Source organism: Lonchura striata, chromosome 8, assembly GCF_046129695.1.
Source record: "Lonchura striata isolate bLonStr1 chromosome 8, bLonStr1.mat, whole genome shotgun sequence".
NCBI classification, from domain to species: domain Eukaryota; kingdom Metazoa; phylum Chordata; class Aves; order Passeriformes; family Estrildidae; genus Lonchura; species Lonchura striata.
The window spans coordinates 23,582,094-23,601,766 of NC_134610.1; the positions used below are offsets into that span (position 1 = coordinate 23,582,094).

At 37.1% G+C, this 19,673-nt stretch overlaps 1 protein-coding gene across 1 annotated transcript in view; it reads right to left on the reverse strand.

Moving 5' to 3' along the window:
• Positions 1 to 2,372: 2,372 nt before the first annotated feature.
• Positions 2,373 to 19,673, reverse strand: part of CWC22 (CWC22 spliceosome associated protein) — a 28,574-nt gene continuing 11,273 nt past the window's right edge. The window contains exons 14-20 of the mRNA XM_021552371.2: positions 19,443 to 19,503; positions 11,034 to 11,111; positions 9,756 to 9,908; positions 8,821 to 8,948; positions 7,755 to 7,856; positions 7,449 to 7,645; positions 2,373 to 4,881 (exon numbers count right to left, since the gene is read on the reverse strand). Coding sequence (XP_021408046.2) covers positions 4,190 to 4,881; positions 7,449 to 7,645; positions 7,755 to 7,856; positions 8,821 to 8,948; positions 9,756 to 9,908; positions 11,034 to 11,111; positions 19,443 to 19,503 — 1,411 coding nt within the window. The 3' untranslated portion in view covers positions 2,373 to 4,189. The remainder of the gene's footprint in view (positions 4,882 to 7,448; positions 7,646 to 7,754; positions 7,857 to 8,820; positions 8,949 to 9,755; positions 9,909 to 11,033; positions 11,112 to 19,442; positions 19,504 to 19,673) is intronic.

A 19,673-nucleotide genomic window follows, 5' to 3' on the forward strand; every position in this document is an offset into this window, starting at 1 on the left:
AAACAAATTCTCTCATGGAGCTTTACATCCTCTTACACATCCTTGCTCTTTCCTTCACCATCTTAAGGAATGTTGCACCTTATTTTCTCCCTCACAAAAGATTTTGGTGCCCCCTTTATTTCACAAAATAAGGGGAAAAATACCTTGAACAGTCAAAAGGTGGCAGTTAATTTTCTTATGGACTTGTCTGTTTGATGGCCTAATAAACCATTTATGGGCCAACAATACCATGGTTTTAAGCTGCATCCTCTCCCTCCTATTTTTTTTCAAGTTAAAGGAAAATGATTGATGACATTCATGAGTAGACAAGAAAAGAAAATCCCTAACTAGTCTCAGCCAAATTACAGACTCGAGGAAAACCTAAAAAAGAGCAGAACATTTCTGAACTGACCTAAAGTTTTTCCAGTTTATAAAGTTGTATTTTGCCTCTGCCTTTTTAAACTATAATTCATTTTTTGCCTAGTTTTAATAAAAGTGCCCCCTTACAGTCTGCATTTTGATTTCACAGTTTCTTAAAAAAATATTTTGACAAATCTAAAACATCTTAAAAAACATACTTAATCTTTCTGAAAATAAATGGAAGGACAGGTCTCCCTACATCTGTATGTTCTTAAGAGTAACTGGAGTAAATTCTCTGCTCACATGATAGACTCCTGCTTTTTCAGATTGTCTGAGACAATTAGCCTTATGCTTGCTCCCCTCAGCAGTGCAAGACAATTCAAAGCAGTTTAAGAATGAGGATAAGCTACTGTTTTTCTTTTATATTTATAAAACTGTACCAATGTAATAGCAGGCAGGCATTTAAATTGTTACTGGAGATTAAAGTACCCATCCTAGCTCATGTACTTTTGGGAGTCTGACATGTACTAAGCTATTTTAAAGTACACCCTGCATTTAAGTTATGTTACTAGAGCCTAAAATTGGAGAACTAGAGTAAATTACAGAACTAGAGTAAATTAGAGAACACCATGCTCTTAGGTTAAAATACTGTAGTACCAACATCTAGTTAGTACTACCAGTAATATTCAAAAACAGAATTTGGATTTCAGTATGCAAGTCATCTGACTATAAGATTCATTTAACATAACACAAGCAGAAAAACATTACTGTAGTCATGCCTCCATTCCTATGCAGAAGTGGAGATGAACGAGTGCAGTGTTGCTTAAACAGCAACTGAAAGTGCTTTAGAAAACATCATCCATTGAAGATAATTTAGATGTATTTTAAACAAAGTTTTCTTCCCAAAATGTATCAGCTTTCATGCTGTGAGGCTGTATTTTGATGATTTATGTATCAATGTGGCCTGAACAGTGGTTGTCCTTCCCCGCCCCTCCTCCTCTAAAAACATGCTCTAGGTTTGAGCATATGAACTGCCACACTGGGAGACCTTGCTCCAAATATAGTTAGAGAGCAGAATTACAGTTCTTACCAATACCACAAATGCTTCAGTCAAGATTTATTCCTACACCAACAGGAATTTGCTGGGTGCGTCAGCAGCTCATCTCGTTAACACCTCACACCACCACTGTGAGGAAATTCAGGAACATGGCCAGGCACTCCTAGAAAAGGGATGCAGCCTCTCTTGCTGTATCTATAGATGTGGATGTTACAACCACATTTGAAAGCTAAAGTTAAGCTTTCAAAGCATGCAATATCAGAGCAGGTTATCAAAAATTCCTTCCCACAAATCTCTGATGCACAGTCAAGTCTGCAAGACTCCTCTACCACTCATCCCCCAAGCCAAGGCGTTTCAACCTTGGTTTTAAAGTATCAAGAATTAAGAACAGAACAAAACAGCGAAGAAAATCCACAGGACCTCCACTTCTTGGAAGTTTTTCAGTGAAAACTGCTGTTCCAATCACAACCTAGAGCTCCAGTATTAAATACAGACAAGAGGCACGAGTCACTCCTTCAGTGTGAGGGGTCTACAATCTGCTGCTGAGGAAAGCAAGCCCAGACCACCCAGTGCCACTCAGCTCTACAGCACTGAGAACTGACCAACCCAGAAATTCCTACGGCACTGTGCATCTCCTGGAATACCCTCATTTTAAATACTACGGAGTATTTTGACTTCTTTACCTTGTAAAAGATACAGCAAAATAAATAAAGGGCGGGAGGACAAGCCTATAGAGCAGACTGGCATAAGGTGAGCCTGCAGGTGAATTTTAACTTCTAGAAAAGCAAAATGGCAAATATACAGGTTTAGGTCTATAAAATTACACACCAGATGACAAGGAAAACATCACAAAATAGCAAATTCAAGTGATCAGGCAGAGGCTATAAACGAATCATGCTTTTACAGATACTCTATAGTAAAACACTGGATTGCTGGCACAGGATACCGCAGAATAAATGTTACATGTTTTCACATGTATTGTTTTAATTTATTCCATTTATTAAAGGTGTCATTAATAAACTTTTTAACTGGATCATTAACTGTTATGGGTCAATAAAATATAGGCTATTAAACCCATGCCATATTAAGGGAAGTATTACTGTAGATATAGTAAGTAAGCTTGTGTAATTAAATCATTATGGAATATAGATTCTTTTCAGTAATTACTGTGCATACAGAGCTATCAAAGAAGCATAAGAATTAGCACAATTCTCTTTAGAAAACATTATTTTAAATTACATTTTTGTGGATTTAACACACTGCCAAAATGTGCACATCATTTTGAAAATGACATGTGCGTTGGGCAAAAACCCAACAGTTTAAACATGCAACACATGATGCCACCTAAGTATTTTTAGCTGTGTGCCTTAACAAGATATTTTTTTTCCTGCAATATAAATTTATTTTCTATGAAAATGTTTTTGACTGAAAACATTTTTACATGTAAGGTTGCAGAAATAAATTCTGTCAAACACAGAAAAAAACCCAAAATAGACATTTTTCTTAGAAAAATGCTGTGACAAGATTTACACAAAACTGATCTATTCCCTTAGGAATGGTTCTACTTTCTGTTATAAAACAGCTGAAATGTATTTCTTATGCTTTATACAAGAAATATGATTTACACATGAAATGTGAGAGTTCTTTCGTCCAGCAATTGTGTTCCATGTCACAAATAAAAAACAAATGTCATACAGCAACAATAACTGCATAATCTGCAACTACCACCTCTTTCCTACTGACCATGCCCCTACACTATTTCCTATTTCAATCATGAAGACTTTGCAAATTTTTCTGTAACTATTAATAATTAGTCTTAACCAGATGATTTTGATTCATTTCTCATGAAATCAAGATGGAGTGAGTTGTATCCCATGACCCCATATAGAACAATTTTGTATCACAAAGTGGTGCAGTAACTGAGGGATGTTTTTTTCTGAACTCTGCTTCCAAAAAACTTGAGCACTTCAAAACATCTAAAAATATTTGAAACATCTCCTGCTTTGCTTTCTTTTTTTTTATATACTGGTAAAGAAGTTCCTTAAATGTTCCAGCTGTAGGGATAGAACTGAAGACTAAGGTTCGGAAATCAAAGTCATAACTGAAAAAATAAAAACCAAACCAACCCTTTTTCCAGAAAAGTCACAACTGTAACTAGCTCAGGATGTCACAATATTAAAAAACACTGTGAAAAGTCACAGAACAAGCTGACACACTTTCACATGTGACATTTAAAACAGCAACATTGTGTTTTCAAAATTTAAGTCTTGAAGAATAAAAAATCAACTGAGTATTTCCTGAAGATTTTGGTCAAAAGGCTTTCATGTTTGCAAGGTTGAAAGAACATGCAGATATAGAATGCCTGTTGGAAAATTTTATAGTTTTCTCATGTAACAGTCACATTGTAGTCTGAAATTCATATATTATCACACCAGCCTCAGCATCTGGCTTTCAATTAACAAGTGAAGTTAAAAACCAATGGTTTTTTAGATTGTGAATCTCCCAATTACAAATACTTGAAACTAAGTGACAAAATACCCAATTTGCTGGTATCTTACTGTTTTATTCACAAAATAAAGAGCTTTGTCTTTCCAAACAAAGAACATAACAGAAAGATTCAATGATACAGTTATAAAAAAGTGTTACTGAAAATTTGAAAAAGTCTGGTAAAATTTACAAATGCAAACTATCACTTTGTACAAAATCTTCTTTTCAAAGAAACTTCAGTACTAGATTTTAAAATGCAGTTCTACCAACTCGGAAATGCACCTTGATTGCCACAGCAGCCTGGCTTCATTTCCGCCGGTGCGGGGAGTTCTCCCTGTGCCTGTCGTCGCTCCTGCGGGACTCCCTGTGCTGCAGCTCCTTGTGCTGCAACTCCCTGTGCTGCAGCTCCTTGTGCTGCAGCTCCTTGTGCTGCAGCTCCCTGTGCTGCAGCTCCCTGTGCTGCAGCTCCCCGTGCTGCTCAGGGTAGCGGCCGTGCTTGTCCCGCTGCCTCTCCGAGCCGTTCCTGGAGCGCTCCTCCTGCTCCTCCTCCCGCGGGCTGCCACGGCCGCGCTCTCTCTCACGGGATTTTGATCTCTCTCTTTTCCTACTACGATGTCCATCGTCTTTGCTCCAGTGTCTGTAATTTTCATCGTCGGACACAGAAGCTCTTCTCTCTGCTTTCTTTAGTTTGGAATTACTGTGTTTATTTTCTGGATCCTTACTTCTTTCGTGGTTCCTATCCTTTCCGCTGTGGTAACCATCTCTGCCGTTGGATTCATCTCTGTGGTGGTACTTTGAAACATCATCTCTCCTGTGAGATTCTCTTAAATGTCGGTGATTTCTTTCCGATTTGCTCTCAGTATCACTTCTTTCTTCTTGCTGCCGCCTTCCAGTTTTCTTTTCAAGGGATTTCCTTCTCCTTTCTTGTTTTTTCCTGGAAACTTTATCAGATTCTCTGTTTTTCTTTTGCGTTCTCTTCCTTTTGGCTTTAGAAACATCTGAAATAAAAATAAATTATGGAACTAAGGTTGCATTTTAATTTAGTACATTAAATCCATTGAACTACAGAAAGAGTTCTAGAGTTTTTTGCCAGAAAACATTTCTACATATGTATCAGGACAAAAGGTCCAAAATAACGAACTCCTGATTTTTATCCCTTTGCTATCTGCACATGATGCCTGTCTCTTTAAAACCCCTAGCTGTCATCACCCTCTTGCTGACTTGCACCCAAGGACCAGGCATAGGCTGTAAAGTCATACACCAAAGCACTCTCACAAATAATGTTTTTTTTCTAGGAAGATGACCCTTCCCAGGCTATCCAGTCTCAAAATCATTTACTTTTCCTGGAAAAAAGGAAATGGAGATAAAAAACAGCAGATGAGGTAAAATCTCCAACACTATCCCATAAGGAGAAAGAAGTAGGATGAAATCGCTTGAGAGAATGATATTGCAGCACTGTAACAATGGCTTTCAGGCTCATTTTTCAGGAGAAATAGTGACATCTTTGTCAAACAGATTAAAACTATCTTCGGTATTTCTAAATACACAGTAGTCTCATCTCAGTGGAACAGGTCTTATCCTTCCTGTTTGCTCTTTATCAGGGACCTTTAGATCCCACTCAGCAGTACTTGGCACTAAGAGCCATTTACAACAACGATTCATTCACCTTAGTGCATGAACTATAGAACCACATCAGCTGCTTCTCATCACCTTTGGAAAATATCATGGCCATGAACTGATTTATTAGTACATGCATTATCTGAATTGTCTAGTCTTGTGTCTGAACTAAGGCTTGCTGACATTCTGTTAAAATGCAATGATGGATCAATTCAGATACATTTTAATCTATTATGTTTTTAAAGCAGTTTTTTCTACACTGTTTTTCCACCAGTATGTAGGAAAAGACCTGAGAAAGCGAACAGAAAAGAACCAGCTGCTTTGATGGCAGATGTATTTTATCCTCTGCTGGACCTGTTTTAGAACTGCCTCCCCAGGGCAGTGCTGAGCTGAGCAAGCTCATGAAGTTCCAAGCATTAACAGACCGTATGACAGTAATCTCTAACTTAGCTCAATTTCTAATCAGCAGGTTTTCTGTTTTCCTTTCATACACTGCACCAACACTGAAATACTGCAGCACATTCCCCTGGAAAATGCCTCTTAATTCTTCCAATTAATTTTATAGATTTAAAAAGCTGCAAACACAGGGAGACTTTAGAATTATAACCAGTAATAGAACCTCAACCCAGTTAACCATTAAAGCTTACTGTTATCTCCAATTAGTGTTTTGACCATTGCATTAAAGTACACAAGAAACTGAGAAGTGAAAGCAGGCTGCAAAGGTATCAAGATGAGAATTTTAATGAATGTGCTCCTCAATGGAGAAAAGGCAAGTAGTAAAAGAGAAGGTCCTAAACTGTTTCTACTCCCAGACTGCAGACTTGGTTTGTCACTAAGGATTGACCCCTCTGGTTCCTATCAAGCAGCTCAGCAGAGCTGCAGCTGTCCCTGCAGGACCATCTGGCCCTGTGCTGAACCAGTGCCTTCTCTGACCCTGTTTGGCTATCCCCTCCTCTCGTGCTGTCGTCACTAATGCTGTTAGCCATGGCACACAGCTCCACCTTGGACAGGAGATTGTGGTGGAGAACAGAACTGCATTTCCAAAGCAGGAGCAGCTCACACTGCTTTTATTTTATTCATCATTTTCATTTCAAAGACATGCAATAAATCAAATTAACTTTGAATCAGCAAACTTCTGTGCTACAGGAAGTCATGCTGTGCTATCATCTGCTCCTGCTATATATACTGGGGGAGGCTGCACACACTAACTCATAATAGCAGCTACTTTAAAGATTAAGCAATGTTTATGACAGTTCATGTCTAATAGAAGTTTCTACATCAGCACTACAGCATGAGACACTAAATGCTAATTATAATGCATAAAAATACAAAATAAATTATAAGAAAAAGCTAATTCTTCCTTGGAAATTCCTCTACAGACAAGAACTTTCACTATATTGTCACACAATCTTTTCCTGAAGCAGAGGAATTAGAAATAGGGACTCAGATGGAGAACAATATTTAAACACATTTCTAGAACTGAAGAACTGATTTCTGGAAGGAAGAAGGAAGAAGCACATATTTCCAGGGAAAGACACAAGAACTATCAAGCTCACTCAATTACGCCAAGAAAAAAAGAGTTGTAGACATGAATCACTACGGTTCATCAATAATCACAGAGAAAATAACTGGTATTGACTCTAATCCCTCAATCCTCCATAAACTGAAGTCATAGAGTGCAACAGATATCAATTGTGTAAAAAAAGTAATCTAGAAACCAACATTTCTCAAATATTTAAGCCTCTAAAAATGGAACTCATTTTTTCTGAGTACAAATTCAAATACAAATTTCCTTGAGAAATAAAATTGATTAGTTTTTAAACGAGAGAAATGACCACTGTCTATAGCCAGATTTTCCCCAAAAGAAGTATACACAGAAAGAGTAATAAGCATATCTGGAGAAAGAACTAAAAGAAAAGCAAATAGTTGTACTCTTGTGTTTAAATACCTGAGTCACTGCTGCTGTCACTGCTAGATGAGGAGTCACTGCTGCTCGATGACTCTGAGCTACTACTGCTGCTGTCAGAATCAGAATCTGAGGAAGAGTCTGTGTCTGAAGATGAGGAGGAATCTGATGACTCAACATTTTGCTTCTGTGTCATGATCAACTTTGGTGCATTTTTAAGATGTTCCCGTAATTCATCCCTAATTAGCAAAAAAAAAAAAAAAAAAAAAAAAGTTCTTTAATTTTATTTTTTTGTTCATGGGGAGAGGGAAGATGAAGTAAATATCAAATGAGAAAATTGTTCCTCACGTTAGTCCTCCAAGGCCAATGGAAGTGAAGAAATTGATGGCAAAGCGAGTGTTTCTTGGGTTATCCCGAGGCATTAATCCCTCAAAGAAAGGCTGCAGTGTCCTGATGAAAACAAACATCTATATTAAACACCATGCCAGCTCAGCACTCCCACTGACATAAAGAAACTGAAAAATAAACTGTATGAATCTCCACAAGAAAGCAAAAGTTTTCCCTTCATGCATTTTTCAACACTTTCATTGTTTGTACCTGTGATGCATCCAATCAAATGCTATTTAAAAACTTGCTCTCTTATGACAACATAAACTTCACACATAGGAGAGCTGCATACATACTGACAGATAATGATGACAGAAACCCCAACTCCGTGAAGCCCTGAAGTGACTTGTGGAACTGCAGCAGCGTGGGATAGCAAAGGATAACAGGCGTTCAAAGATTAGGGATCCATACTGAAATCCCCTCATACAGGGCCTTAGGGATAGTTTCAAATTTAAATTTACATGAACTAAAGTATCTACCAAATTCCTCATCATACACAGAAGAAATCCCAACTTAGAAGAAATAGGTCAAGCAAGTACAAGTAACATTGTCAGAATGTAACACATTAAATCCCATACAGTTTTAAAATACTGTTATGTATACTACATTTAAGGATTAGTAAGTAATCCTAAAGAAACTGTTACTAATAGTTGTGTGGTTTTTTCTAAGTTTTGTCAGAAAGAGAAGCCCCAGTAACATTTATTACGCAGCTATACTGCAGACAATATATAAAAATAAACTCACACTTGGAAATTGTTATGGTAGCTGAGTGTCACTGGGGGTGGAGGGGGAACAGATACATCTTGCAAAGAGTCATGTACGCACTTGAACCCAAAATGACAGCAATGCACTCAGCTTCAAAAGTGACTCCTTAAAATGACTAAATCTATACATGAACTTATTCCTGAAGTACTGCAGCTACAGAAGGGCAGCCTCACTTGAAGCTGAACACACAGTTCTCATCTGTATGTTTTCAGATAAACAACCTAATTAAATTTGCAGTTTTGAAAATAAAGTTTCAACTTACACATCTTTTAATCTTGCATTCAAATTTGGAAGTCCCATATATTCACTGAGTTCCTGAAAGAATATCTTGACAAAAATTCTACTGGAGGATGTGGTAGTTTCTTCACTCAATATTATACATTCAAGGACCTGAAAATATTCAGAAAATCATTAACCTTTAAGGTAACATTCTTTTCTTATCTTAGAAACTTTTGTCCTCCTGAAATAACTAATAAAAACTGTTATTTTTTCCCCCAAAGTTCATAAATTCTAGTCAAGACTGTTTTTCTCAAAAATTCTTTTCTACCACATGGTAGAAAAGCTGGTGATCATATTTATATTAGTAATTCTTTAAGGATTATTTTTTATTTAGGAAAGCTCCACAAGACAAAATCAGATGCATGAACTTCCAGCAAGTTAAGAGATTTGGGACTTAAATACAGGAGAGGTAAATTATTTGGTCTAACTTATGTGTGCTTGAAGAATGACAGTTAGACTAGGCTATGAAACAAGAATAAAACAATATGAGAAGTTACCTTTCTATATAATAATATATCTTGGAATGTGAGACTGCTTTTATTTATTAGGTATTTAAATCATAAAATTACAATATTTTTAATTGTCTTATATTTCAATACAAGTTCTAATTTATCAAAATTTAGATGCTCAAAACTCTTTTCCAAAAGAAGTACTTTTTAATTAACAAATTCCAGCTGAACTCCCTAAAATAATAGCTTAAATCAACTACTGAAAAATGGGGAGAGAGGATGATGACATACAATAGAGAGAAAAAGGAGATGGAACAAACCAGAATTCTTCAACAGTGTCTGAGAAGTTACTTAAGATAATCCAGTTTGCCACAAGTCATTACAAACTGTAGAATAATACTAGAATTAATGTACGATGCTACTGTGGAGTACTGGAGATCAAGGACAATGGCTTTTTGTTTTAACTTACACTCCAGGGAATTGAATCAGTGTACAGGAGATGAGCAAACATCTTGGCCACATTCCTCAGTTTGTTGGTTTCCAGACGATGAATGGTATCATACTGTTCCTTGAAAATGGCTTCAAAGGACTCCATATATTCTTTCTTTAGCATGCAGAAACGCTGAGATAACATGGGACAATTTAAACCACCACTTTAAACAAAACACTAAACATGCAAATAACCTACAACTAAGTGACCTAATGGTGTCAATATTTACTGCCAGACTTCTATTATAAACAGCCCTTGGAGGAAGAGCAAACACTCAAAATGGATATATTTTATAGCTTTGAGCAGTTTGTCAGGACAAGAAATTCATTTGCATAGCAAAGTAGTAATTATCAATTCTGAACTACAGAGAATTAGCCAGCATTTTGCTTGACTTCTATACATTAAGTATTTTCACCTGATACAACCCCATGTTTTTTCAGGACATCACCAACGACTGTTTCAATTTAGAACAGGCAGCAGGAAACAAAAGTAAGACGTTTTGGACATAAACATTTTAGAGAATACAAAAATCAACATTTACATTCATCTGAACATGCAGATTCATATGGTTAGTGCTTTGTAACTGACTGCCAGTAAAAGAATTTCCCGAAATAATGGATGAAAAATACAAATGAGAAGCAACATTCCCTTTCAGCACAGCTTGCTCCCTTGAGAAGACAAGTATTTAATCTTAACTCTTCAGACATGTCAATATTATTGATAGGGAAACCTTAAGTAACAAATAACTGCAGCTAAATTAGCAGTTAGATACACAAAACCAGAGAGTTAGCTGTTTATTGAAGAGCAAACAAAACACCCCCAAGCCCAGGACAGTAAGTATTCAATCTTGCACTCTAAATTAAACCTACTAAGCAGCTTTGAACAAGGTGGTAAATGTCTCCAAGATTAATCTTCAGCACTGTAAAAAGGCTATTTTTTGATAACTCATAATACTATTATGTCTTTTTAGTACCATTTCTTTGCCACTGATTTATTGTTCTACCATAATGAGAAAAAAGGGAGGCAAAATAAGCAATAATATAAAGGGAAAGTGAGTTCTCTCATTCTGCATTTACTATGCTTTTTACAAAGTGCTAATTCAATCTACTAAAACAATCAACTAACATAAGCATTTTTAGAATGATAAAAAGACTATTAGTTTTATTCATCCATTAAAACTTAAGTTTGACACACAAAAAACAGAGTAAAACAATGCAATTTTCTATCATAAAGTATAAAACCTGAAATACAACTCACCCCTGCCAGTAACCCAAAGAATTTCTCATATGTTCTTTGCTGAGCACAGCAGTCAAGTATCATGTTGCAGAGTTCTTTCTGGGTTAAAAAAAGAATATTTCTCTAGGTAAATTCACTGTAGCAGAAAAAAACCCCATCAGTACATACCAAGTAACTGAAGGAAGCCTTACATGGATGTGAGCTTTGAAATGAGTATTTACATCAAACCTAATTAGCAACACCAGTAGTTTTCTGAATTTCTCTGGGACATGAGTATGAATCTTTGTCCAAAGTTCCTCTTCTGCCTAAACTAAGATTTATGTGTTAACACAATGTATGTCTAACCACAAAAAGTCAGAGCTCATTTACAAACTGACTTTACCACAATGAAAAAAGGAGTTACAAGATAAAAAGTGAAGGTTTCGAGGGTTTTTTTTTTTGTAGTTTTGTTTTTATTTGTCAGTTGCTTCTTCATGTGTTTTAGGGTTTCTTTTTGTTTGAAATAGCACCAATCCTTGCACTTAAAGAAAATAACAATTCTTTACAACTTCCAAGTGTCAAAACGGCCTACAGACAAACCACTCAGAAACACAATGTGCATTTCTTAGCAGTAATTTCCAAAACCAGTAATATCTGTCCATGTTGGTATATACTAATACCTTGAACTATTCAGCCATAATTTGCTTGATAAGCCCTGCTTAGCATAAGCAACCAGAAAGCTGAGTTTCACTGCAATGGCTCAGCCCTGAGGGAGACACTTAGAAAGACTAAACTCACCTTTGGGAGGCCAATATGCCTGGACTTCCTCTCTAACTGAGAGAACAAGAGAAACTTTTCTAAAGCAGCTGGTTTAGGCTGATTCTGAACCACCCTTTATAGAAGAGCTTCCCTCCTTCTTGGCTAGGAATGAACAGAGGAAGCCTAGCTAAATTAGTCTCCCAAAACGTTTGTACACCCCCCTCATCGACAGCCTGCCTTGTACTCTCCTGTCTCCTTGGTGAACGCAGACTGAAGAAGGGAAGATGCTCTCCCGTTCCACAATGCCAACTGTGTAGGACAACAGGTAGTCCAGTCTTTCTAGAATACAGGATCTCTGGCACCCTTCCTCCTTGTCTTCCAACACCACGACCACAGGATTATTATCAGATCAACTTCTGGTAGCTGCCTCTTCCTCTCCTTTCACACCCAGCAAACCAGGAACCAGAAGGAAACATTTTGTACCTTACCTCTCAGGCCAGAGCCCTTCATCAGCTGAGAGCAGAGGTCCTGGCAAGTCAGACCATGCAGGTTTAATTCCAAACTTATTCCCCTGACCTTCTGTCTGAGATACAGCTTGTAATGCAGCTGTGAATTGCTTTAGGGTACATTTGGCAACATTAATTAAGGCAAGCGAGCAAATGTTTTTATATAAATTAAAAGCCATGAAGTTACACAATGCTTAAAAAAGCCCTGCTATTTTTTGCCCATTATTTATTACTTTTTTTATTACTGTTTTCTCCTAAGACCAATTCCATAGTGTAATCCAATTTATGACACTCCCAAATAGGTTTCTGGCTGTCAGACAGTCAGACTAATAATCTTTAAAAACTACTGGATGATTTCATACTGGATTTCATAATTCTCCCACTTGAGTCATTCTTCCAAGCAACTATTCAGAAGAAACATTTCTGCCCATCATAAAAGCTCAAAACAAATAAAAAGCCAACCATGCTGAACAGGAAAAGAAACCACTCCTCCAAATAAAAAGGCAGTAATGTATCAAATAAATTTACAGATGTGTTTAAAGACATTCCTTTTAACACTGTCACACAGTGTTAATGTGATGTATTAAAATGCATATTAACTTTTTATATTATCTCATTTTACAGTAATGCTGCAGTTAATCAGTTTTTAACAATAAAAAGGGTAAAGTGCTGATGCCACTGTTAATAATGTCAGGAAGAGTTGAAAAACAAATTACTTTTCTTCCTCATCTTAAATGCAATTATAGCCTTGGTATCCCCTGTGGTTTACAGTAATTAAATATTTTAACATTTTAATTAAATATTACAATGATTTCTAGGAGAGTATCTTGAATAACCACATGCATGAGAATAGGCTTGGCCATAAGGACGTTCTTGCTGGTGTTATCAAAACAATTTGAGGTTACGTCTAGAGCAACTGTATTCCAGATTTGAAATTAACAAACTTTACAATTAATTACTTTTTGAGAGATCCAACATGATCAGATGGCAATTCTAGATTAATTTGCAGCTTTGAAAGTTAGTGAACTAATTTCTGTACTCACAATGATGTTTATGACATGAAGAGTCTGTTATTAAGCCCATCACTTTTTTTGAAAACCACAAAGAACTTGTTCCCCAATTTTACAGGCAATTTCTATATTGTGTTAACTCTTTTCTTAAAATGCTTAACAAGTAACTACGCAGCTTAGTAAAGAAAATATACATAGCTATCCCATAACAAAGTAAAACACTTCAAAATATCTGACATCTCATACAGACGGTGAATCATCTTTTGTGAAGATCTTGAATTTTTTATTTTATCATACAGAACAACAGCACTTCCCTAAACAATCAAAGATAAGGAGAAAGCTCTGTCTAAATGCACTGCATTTCTCACAGTTCTCCCTAAACAATCTCTATCTGCTCTTACCCAAACAGAACAACAGTTTAGATGAACCATGACTCAACCTAACATGGCAAGAATCATCATACATTTAAAGATGCTAAAGGAAAAGACAGGAAAATCAGACTTGTTTTGTTTTTTTCTCATGGTTTTATAATTTTAAAACACAAGCACACCCTGCCCAATCTATCTTCTCTCAGCTTCACACAAAGGCTGTGTTCATGGCAGGCAGAAGAGCTATAGTAACTTATCCCCTTTTGACCACAGCTTCCTTTCCACAGCTACTACTTCCCCCCCCCGCCCCTTCTCACCATTTTTTGCAATTTCTGTAAGATTTGCATTCAGCCAAGACTGCAGTTTCAGAGCTGCCCCCAGGCTGCCTCCATGTGGAGGTCACTTCTGCTCTCCTTGGCTGGAAGTGATGCCATTTCCAGCTCCCTTCCCTGCCAGCCCCACAGCTCTGTTCCATTGTGTATCCACTGCACACACAAGCTGGAGCCATCATGAGACATCCCCACCCTGTAAGCTATTCTTAAAATGAACATTTTCAATGTCAACACTTCTTTCTAGAAGTTTCTTCATGGAACTAAAGGAATTGGTTTGCCAGGAGCAAATCTAGTGCAGGCCTCAGGTTTGTTTAAATCAATGTGAAATTGGAATTATGTGAAACGAGTGCCTTGCATTTTATGTATTTTCACTGCTTTTACAGACGTCACACTTCTTTTTTCTCTTTTAATTCACTGATATGTATTTTACTCCCACTGACTACCTTAAAGCTTTCCTTACTGATGCATATTTTAATGGTGTAACCATCACACAGCCCACCTTTCCCAGCATCTCTACTTTCTCTTCTTAATTTGTCAAGTTACCACTTAGAGCCAAAGCTGACAAAGCCATGGAAGGCATTTCAGCAGCAGGCAGCCTCTTGTCAAGCTATGTGCAGTGCTTTTAGCAGCTACTACAAAATCTCCAGGTCTGTCCTGTGCTCTCCAATGGTCTTCCTCCACTTTTGTCCCTTTTTTTGCTCAATCCCTTTTCTGTATAGAGCAACATATGCTTAAAGCTGAATATGGTTATCATAAATCTTGTGTAAATCAGACTTAATATTTTACACAGGAATCATTAACTGGATATAAGGATAGATCTATTTTAAATCATGCTGCTACTAGTCTGCAACACACAAACATACACAAAAAATGCAAAACTTCACTTTAAGTGATTTCACTGAGCAACTTCACCTCCTTCAGTGGATCATCAAAATCTAGGCAGAATTCTAGCTAATGCCTGCTATCAGTAACACAACAGGCTAATTCTGTATGGATTCTGTACCTTCACTTTGCAGACATCAACAAATACCACAACATGATATGTGCATGCATGGTACTGATAAATCATGGAAATTTAGAATGATCCTGCACCTCAGGCCCACAGAAACCTCCTGCTTCAAAAGACAGGAAAGCTACTTGAGGATGATTATCTTTTACGGCCAGTAGCAAGGCTGTGAATTAATCATGGGGCAGTTGCTAAACCTATCAGCTGCAATGATCTCCAATTAGAGAAGAAATTAATGTATCTAAGAAATCATAAATTTGACCAAAGTGTAATTATCAGCCTTAGACCATCCTGCTCTACATCAGTTTCCTGAACTATATTTTCACTGAAAGTGAAAATAGTCAAGCCAGCAGAAGTACTTGTGTTATTTTCAAGACTCAAGGCACAAATAACACAAGACACTGACACTCCCACACCACCAACTAGGACTGCTTTGAGCAAGTGACACCACCCTGTAAAAATGAAAATGTGTCAGATGCATGCATAATTCTTTCAAGAAGGCTACGCCTGCAAGAGTATTTCTCATTTCAAGTAAAAAAAAAATCTGGTGACGCATTACCGTTATCTGGAATATACACAGTGTTAGAAAAGGCTCTAATTTAATTTAGTAACATTTCTATATACAAGTTTAGTTCTTATCACAAACCAAGAAAGAAGAAAAGCCTAAAAGCCAATCCATTTTAGCCACATTTTCAAAGAGCAAGAACAATGTATGGTCGGTTTAATTTTTTTTAGTTGTCTGCATTTCAGCTGGGCTTGTTTGCTTGCTTTTCCCCACAGTTCAGCAGCCAGAACAACTGGTAATACCACACTCCTCTAACTACAGTTTTAATTTATTTAAATTTTCTTCTTTGGTAATACATGGGATTAACACAGCTATAACAGAGATAATAACAGTGCTTTTTTAAAAAAGTGAAACAGTGAGCTCTGCCAGGACTGAACATATGCCCAAAGAAGCAATTGCAAGGCTTGTTTAGAACAGCTTTGCACAGACAGCAGATAGCAAAGCTATTTCACTTTTGATCTGCAGGCTTCAGTAGCGTCTAAATAACATGAATAAAAGCAAACCCACTCCTAGTAAATGTACTTAGAAATGAAAGAACACTTTAAATGTTAAAAAAAAACAAACCCCACAAGACTGCTGACATCCCTCCTCAGCAGCTGGCCCTAACTGCAATGCCAAAAAGCAGTATTATGTTGTTCCAGTCCACAGATTATCCATCTGAACCTTAATCCTCTTTCTGTGAGTTAGAGCTATGTGATAGATCCATTACTGGTATTAAACAGACAATCAACAGCAGTTAATGTAACACGATTATCTGATAATTCAACAACTGGTAAAAACTGCTAATGTATTTCTGAACTTAACCCTGATAAATCACACCAAAAGTTTCTACACATGAAGATTTCTGGAAGAGTTACCCAGAAAGATGTCATTAAGACTGGATTAGTCTTAAACCTGTTGTTTGCATTTGTCTTTAGGTTTCAGATATTCTGATTAGTTTTTTGATTGTATTTAATTGACAATTTACTACTCAAAGCTTGTGGAAAACAGTCTTTATTACAAAATTAAATACATATTGCTTTATTAAGTAAGCCTTTCAGAAGAAAATCAGAATGTTTCTGTAAAATCAGACTTGATTTGAACAAAAAAATTTTGCAATGAAAATCTTAAGTAACATCTGATTTTTAAGGAATACTTCTGCTAAATACTCTAGCTCCTGCTTCTCATGATGACTGCCATGCATAGTAGGAGTTGGAACAGAGAATGAGCATAAACAAAGTTTGCAGGTTCACCCAAGAGTTCAGCAAACATTTCAGGAATTTCTCAAGATTGTTTAAAGCTTTGAATCAGAAAGTGTGAAGAATTAAGATGCAACATCCTGAAATACAGATTGCTGGAGCTTTCAGTAAAACAGACCAAAAAAAAAAAAGAAGTGATTCATGGCTAAAATAGGAGTAGTAGAGAATTATAAAGGTTGAAAAGACCTCTAAAAGCAAGTCCAACCATAAACCCAATGCCACTGTGTTCACCACTAAACCATACCCACACATCATTTGTACACTTCCAAGGATGCCGATTCCACCACTCCCTGGGCAACCTGCTTCAATGACTGATCACACTTTCAGTCAAGAAATTGTTCCTAGTATTTAATTTAAACCTCATCTGGTGCAACTTGAGGCCATTTCCTCTGGTGCTGTCAGTTGTTATCTGTGAGAAAAGACCAGCCCCCACTGGCTACACCCTCCTTTTGGGTACTTGCACAGTGATAAGGTCCCCTTTGAGCCACCTCTTCTCCAGACTGAAGAAGCCCAGCTCCCTCAGCCACACACAGCACTCCAGGTGTGGTCTCAGTCCCCAGTACAGAGGGATGGTCATTGCCCCTGTCCTGCTGTCACGCTATTCCTGATCCAGGCTAGGATGCCACTGGCCTTCTTTGTCACCTGGGCACTGCTGGATCATGTTCATCTGCTGCCAACCAGCACCTCCAGGTCCCTTCCTGCTGTTGGGGCAGTTTTCCAGCCACTCTGTCCCAGCCTGTAGTTCTGCCTGGGGCTGTTGTGACTCAAGAGCAGGACTCAGCACTTTGCCTCACTGAACATCACACCAATGGCCTCAGCCCACTGACCCAGCCTGTCCAGATCCCTCTGCCTTCCTGCTCTCATGCAGATCAATACTCCTGTCCAACTTGGGGTCATCTGCAAACTCAGTAATAGCTTGGTTTTTAATGAAGGCAGAGGGAATTAATTCAATTAAGACTTCAGTCTGAAGACAGTAGCTTGAACGAATAAAAGGTGATTTTTCTACCTTAAAATCTGGCAGCTAACTTACTGAATTATACCTGCTGAATGTATTAATAGTGTTTTTTTTATCCACATGTACAGACTCAAGACTCATATCCACATTCAAGACTCGTAGAAACCCCTGAATAATTTTGCTGCCTACATTTGCTTATACTTTTTGCTCTTACAATGATCAGGATGTGTCTTTTTTTTTTAAATTTTTGTCCCCATAAAGGAGGTTAATTCTATACAATGAACAAGTCAAAACTCTCATGTCTTTGATTAAATGAGGTGAAAAGTAGTTAGGACTGTTAAGGGAAAAAAGAAATCAGTAAAAAGTAAAGCCTCATGTGAAAAGAGGATGCAGTTTTACAACAGTTTTCAATCTTAAATTGCAACAATTCCTACAACTAGTACTGAATCATAGGTTGATACTAATTGATACTAAGGTTTTTCTTTTTCCTTCCCTTATTTCTTCTGAGCACCTTTTGCCCACAGAAGTTAGCAGCTGACAGAGACTGCCATGGTATTAAATCCTAAGAGTTAAGTAGTTCTCACTACAAGCAAGTAGTGTTATGCATTATAACTCTGTTGTATGGTCTAGTACACATATTCTACATTGTTTGCTCTATTCTTTATAGCTGAATCGATTTGCTGGGCAATGGGATTTTTTTTTCTCTTTAGAGTTCTTCAGGTTATGCAAACTTCATTGAGAATTATAATCTTATGCAGTCTTAATAATGCATTTCATGCACAAAATTAGAGAACCACATTTAAAAAAATCACAATCTCACTTCTTAAGTTTACTTCCATGTAAATTGCTTAGAAACAAGCAACAGTGATTGAAAAAAGAATTGAAAAAATTTTAAGTAAACAAGTCCTCAAAGAACACCTAAGTGTAGGCCAGATCTCCCCTTACCAGTTAGTATTATACTAATGTTACTTATTACACACACTGTTTCAAATAAAACTGATAATTAAAGCCACAAGAAGTTAAAAAGCAACTCCTATGATGACAGCTTACAGCTGTCTGAAAAGCTGCTTGGAAAATCAGATGTGTATTCACATTCTACTAGTATTGAACAAAAGTACTGGATGAAGAACAGGTTCCATTACTTGAAAACACAGCAAATGCATTGATCTTACAGGGTGTGAGGAAAAAGCAGCTTTAGTCTCATGATCTCCAAAATTACAGCAATCAATCAAAACTACTTTAATTCAATATCCTGTTTATTCAAAGACTTACTGTGAAAGCACCAAAACAACACACTCATAGCACTGTGCTAAATTTCAAGCCCCACTGATAAAGTCTACAGCTGCCTGCAAATATTATCTTCAACCCAGAGTCCTTTCAGAGACAGAACTCTGCCATGCTGCTGTACTCTTGTCATAGGACAGAACTTTCCCCAGTCCAAACAGACCTTTTTAAAAGGCCATGAGCAAACATTTGTGTTGCTTGACAGAAAGGAGCACATGCACAGGACAAATTGCTTATGAAATGTGTGTCAGTCTATTTGCTCTAAAGGTTGTGAAATGAATTTTGAGGAACAGCAGCTGTAAGGAATGACTCTCATTCACCTGCCTGCTATACAAACTAGGTGGTGGAACATGAGCAAGGTTTTTAGATACTACCATATTACTGTATCTTTGTAATGTTAGTAACAAGAAGAGTAAACAAAGGCTTACAGTCTGACTTTCAGGGAAGTCCATCTTCAGCAGTTTGTGAGCACATTCTTCAAAGTCTAAGCTGAATAGAAGAAACACTTATTATCTCTGCAATATAGGCTATGCTAAAAACATTCCAAAACTATATCAAGAATAGTCATTGGTAATAAAACCTCAACAGTTTTGAAGTGAAGTATGTCAGCTGTTTTATTTGCTGAGACTTTATTGCTTTTGTGGCTTTTTAACAAACAT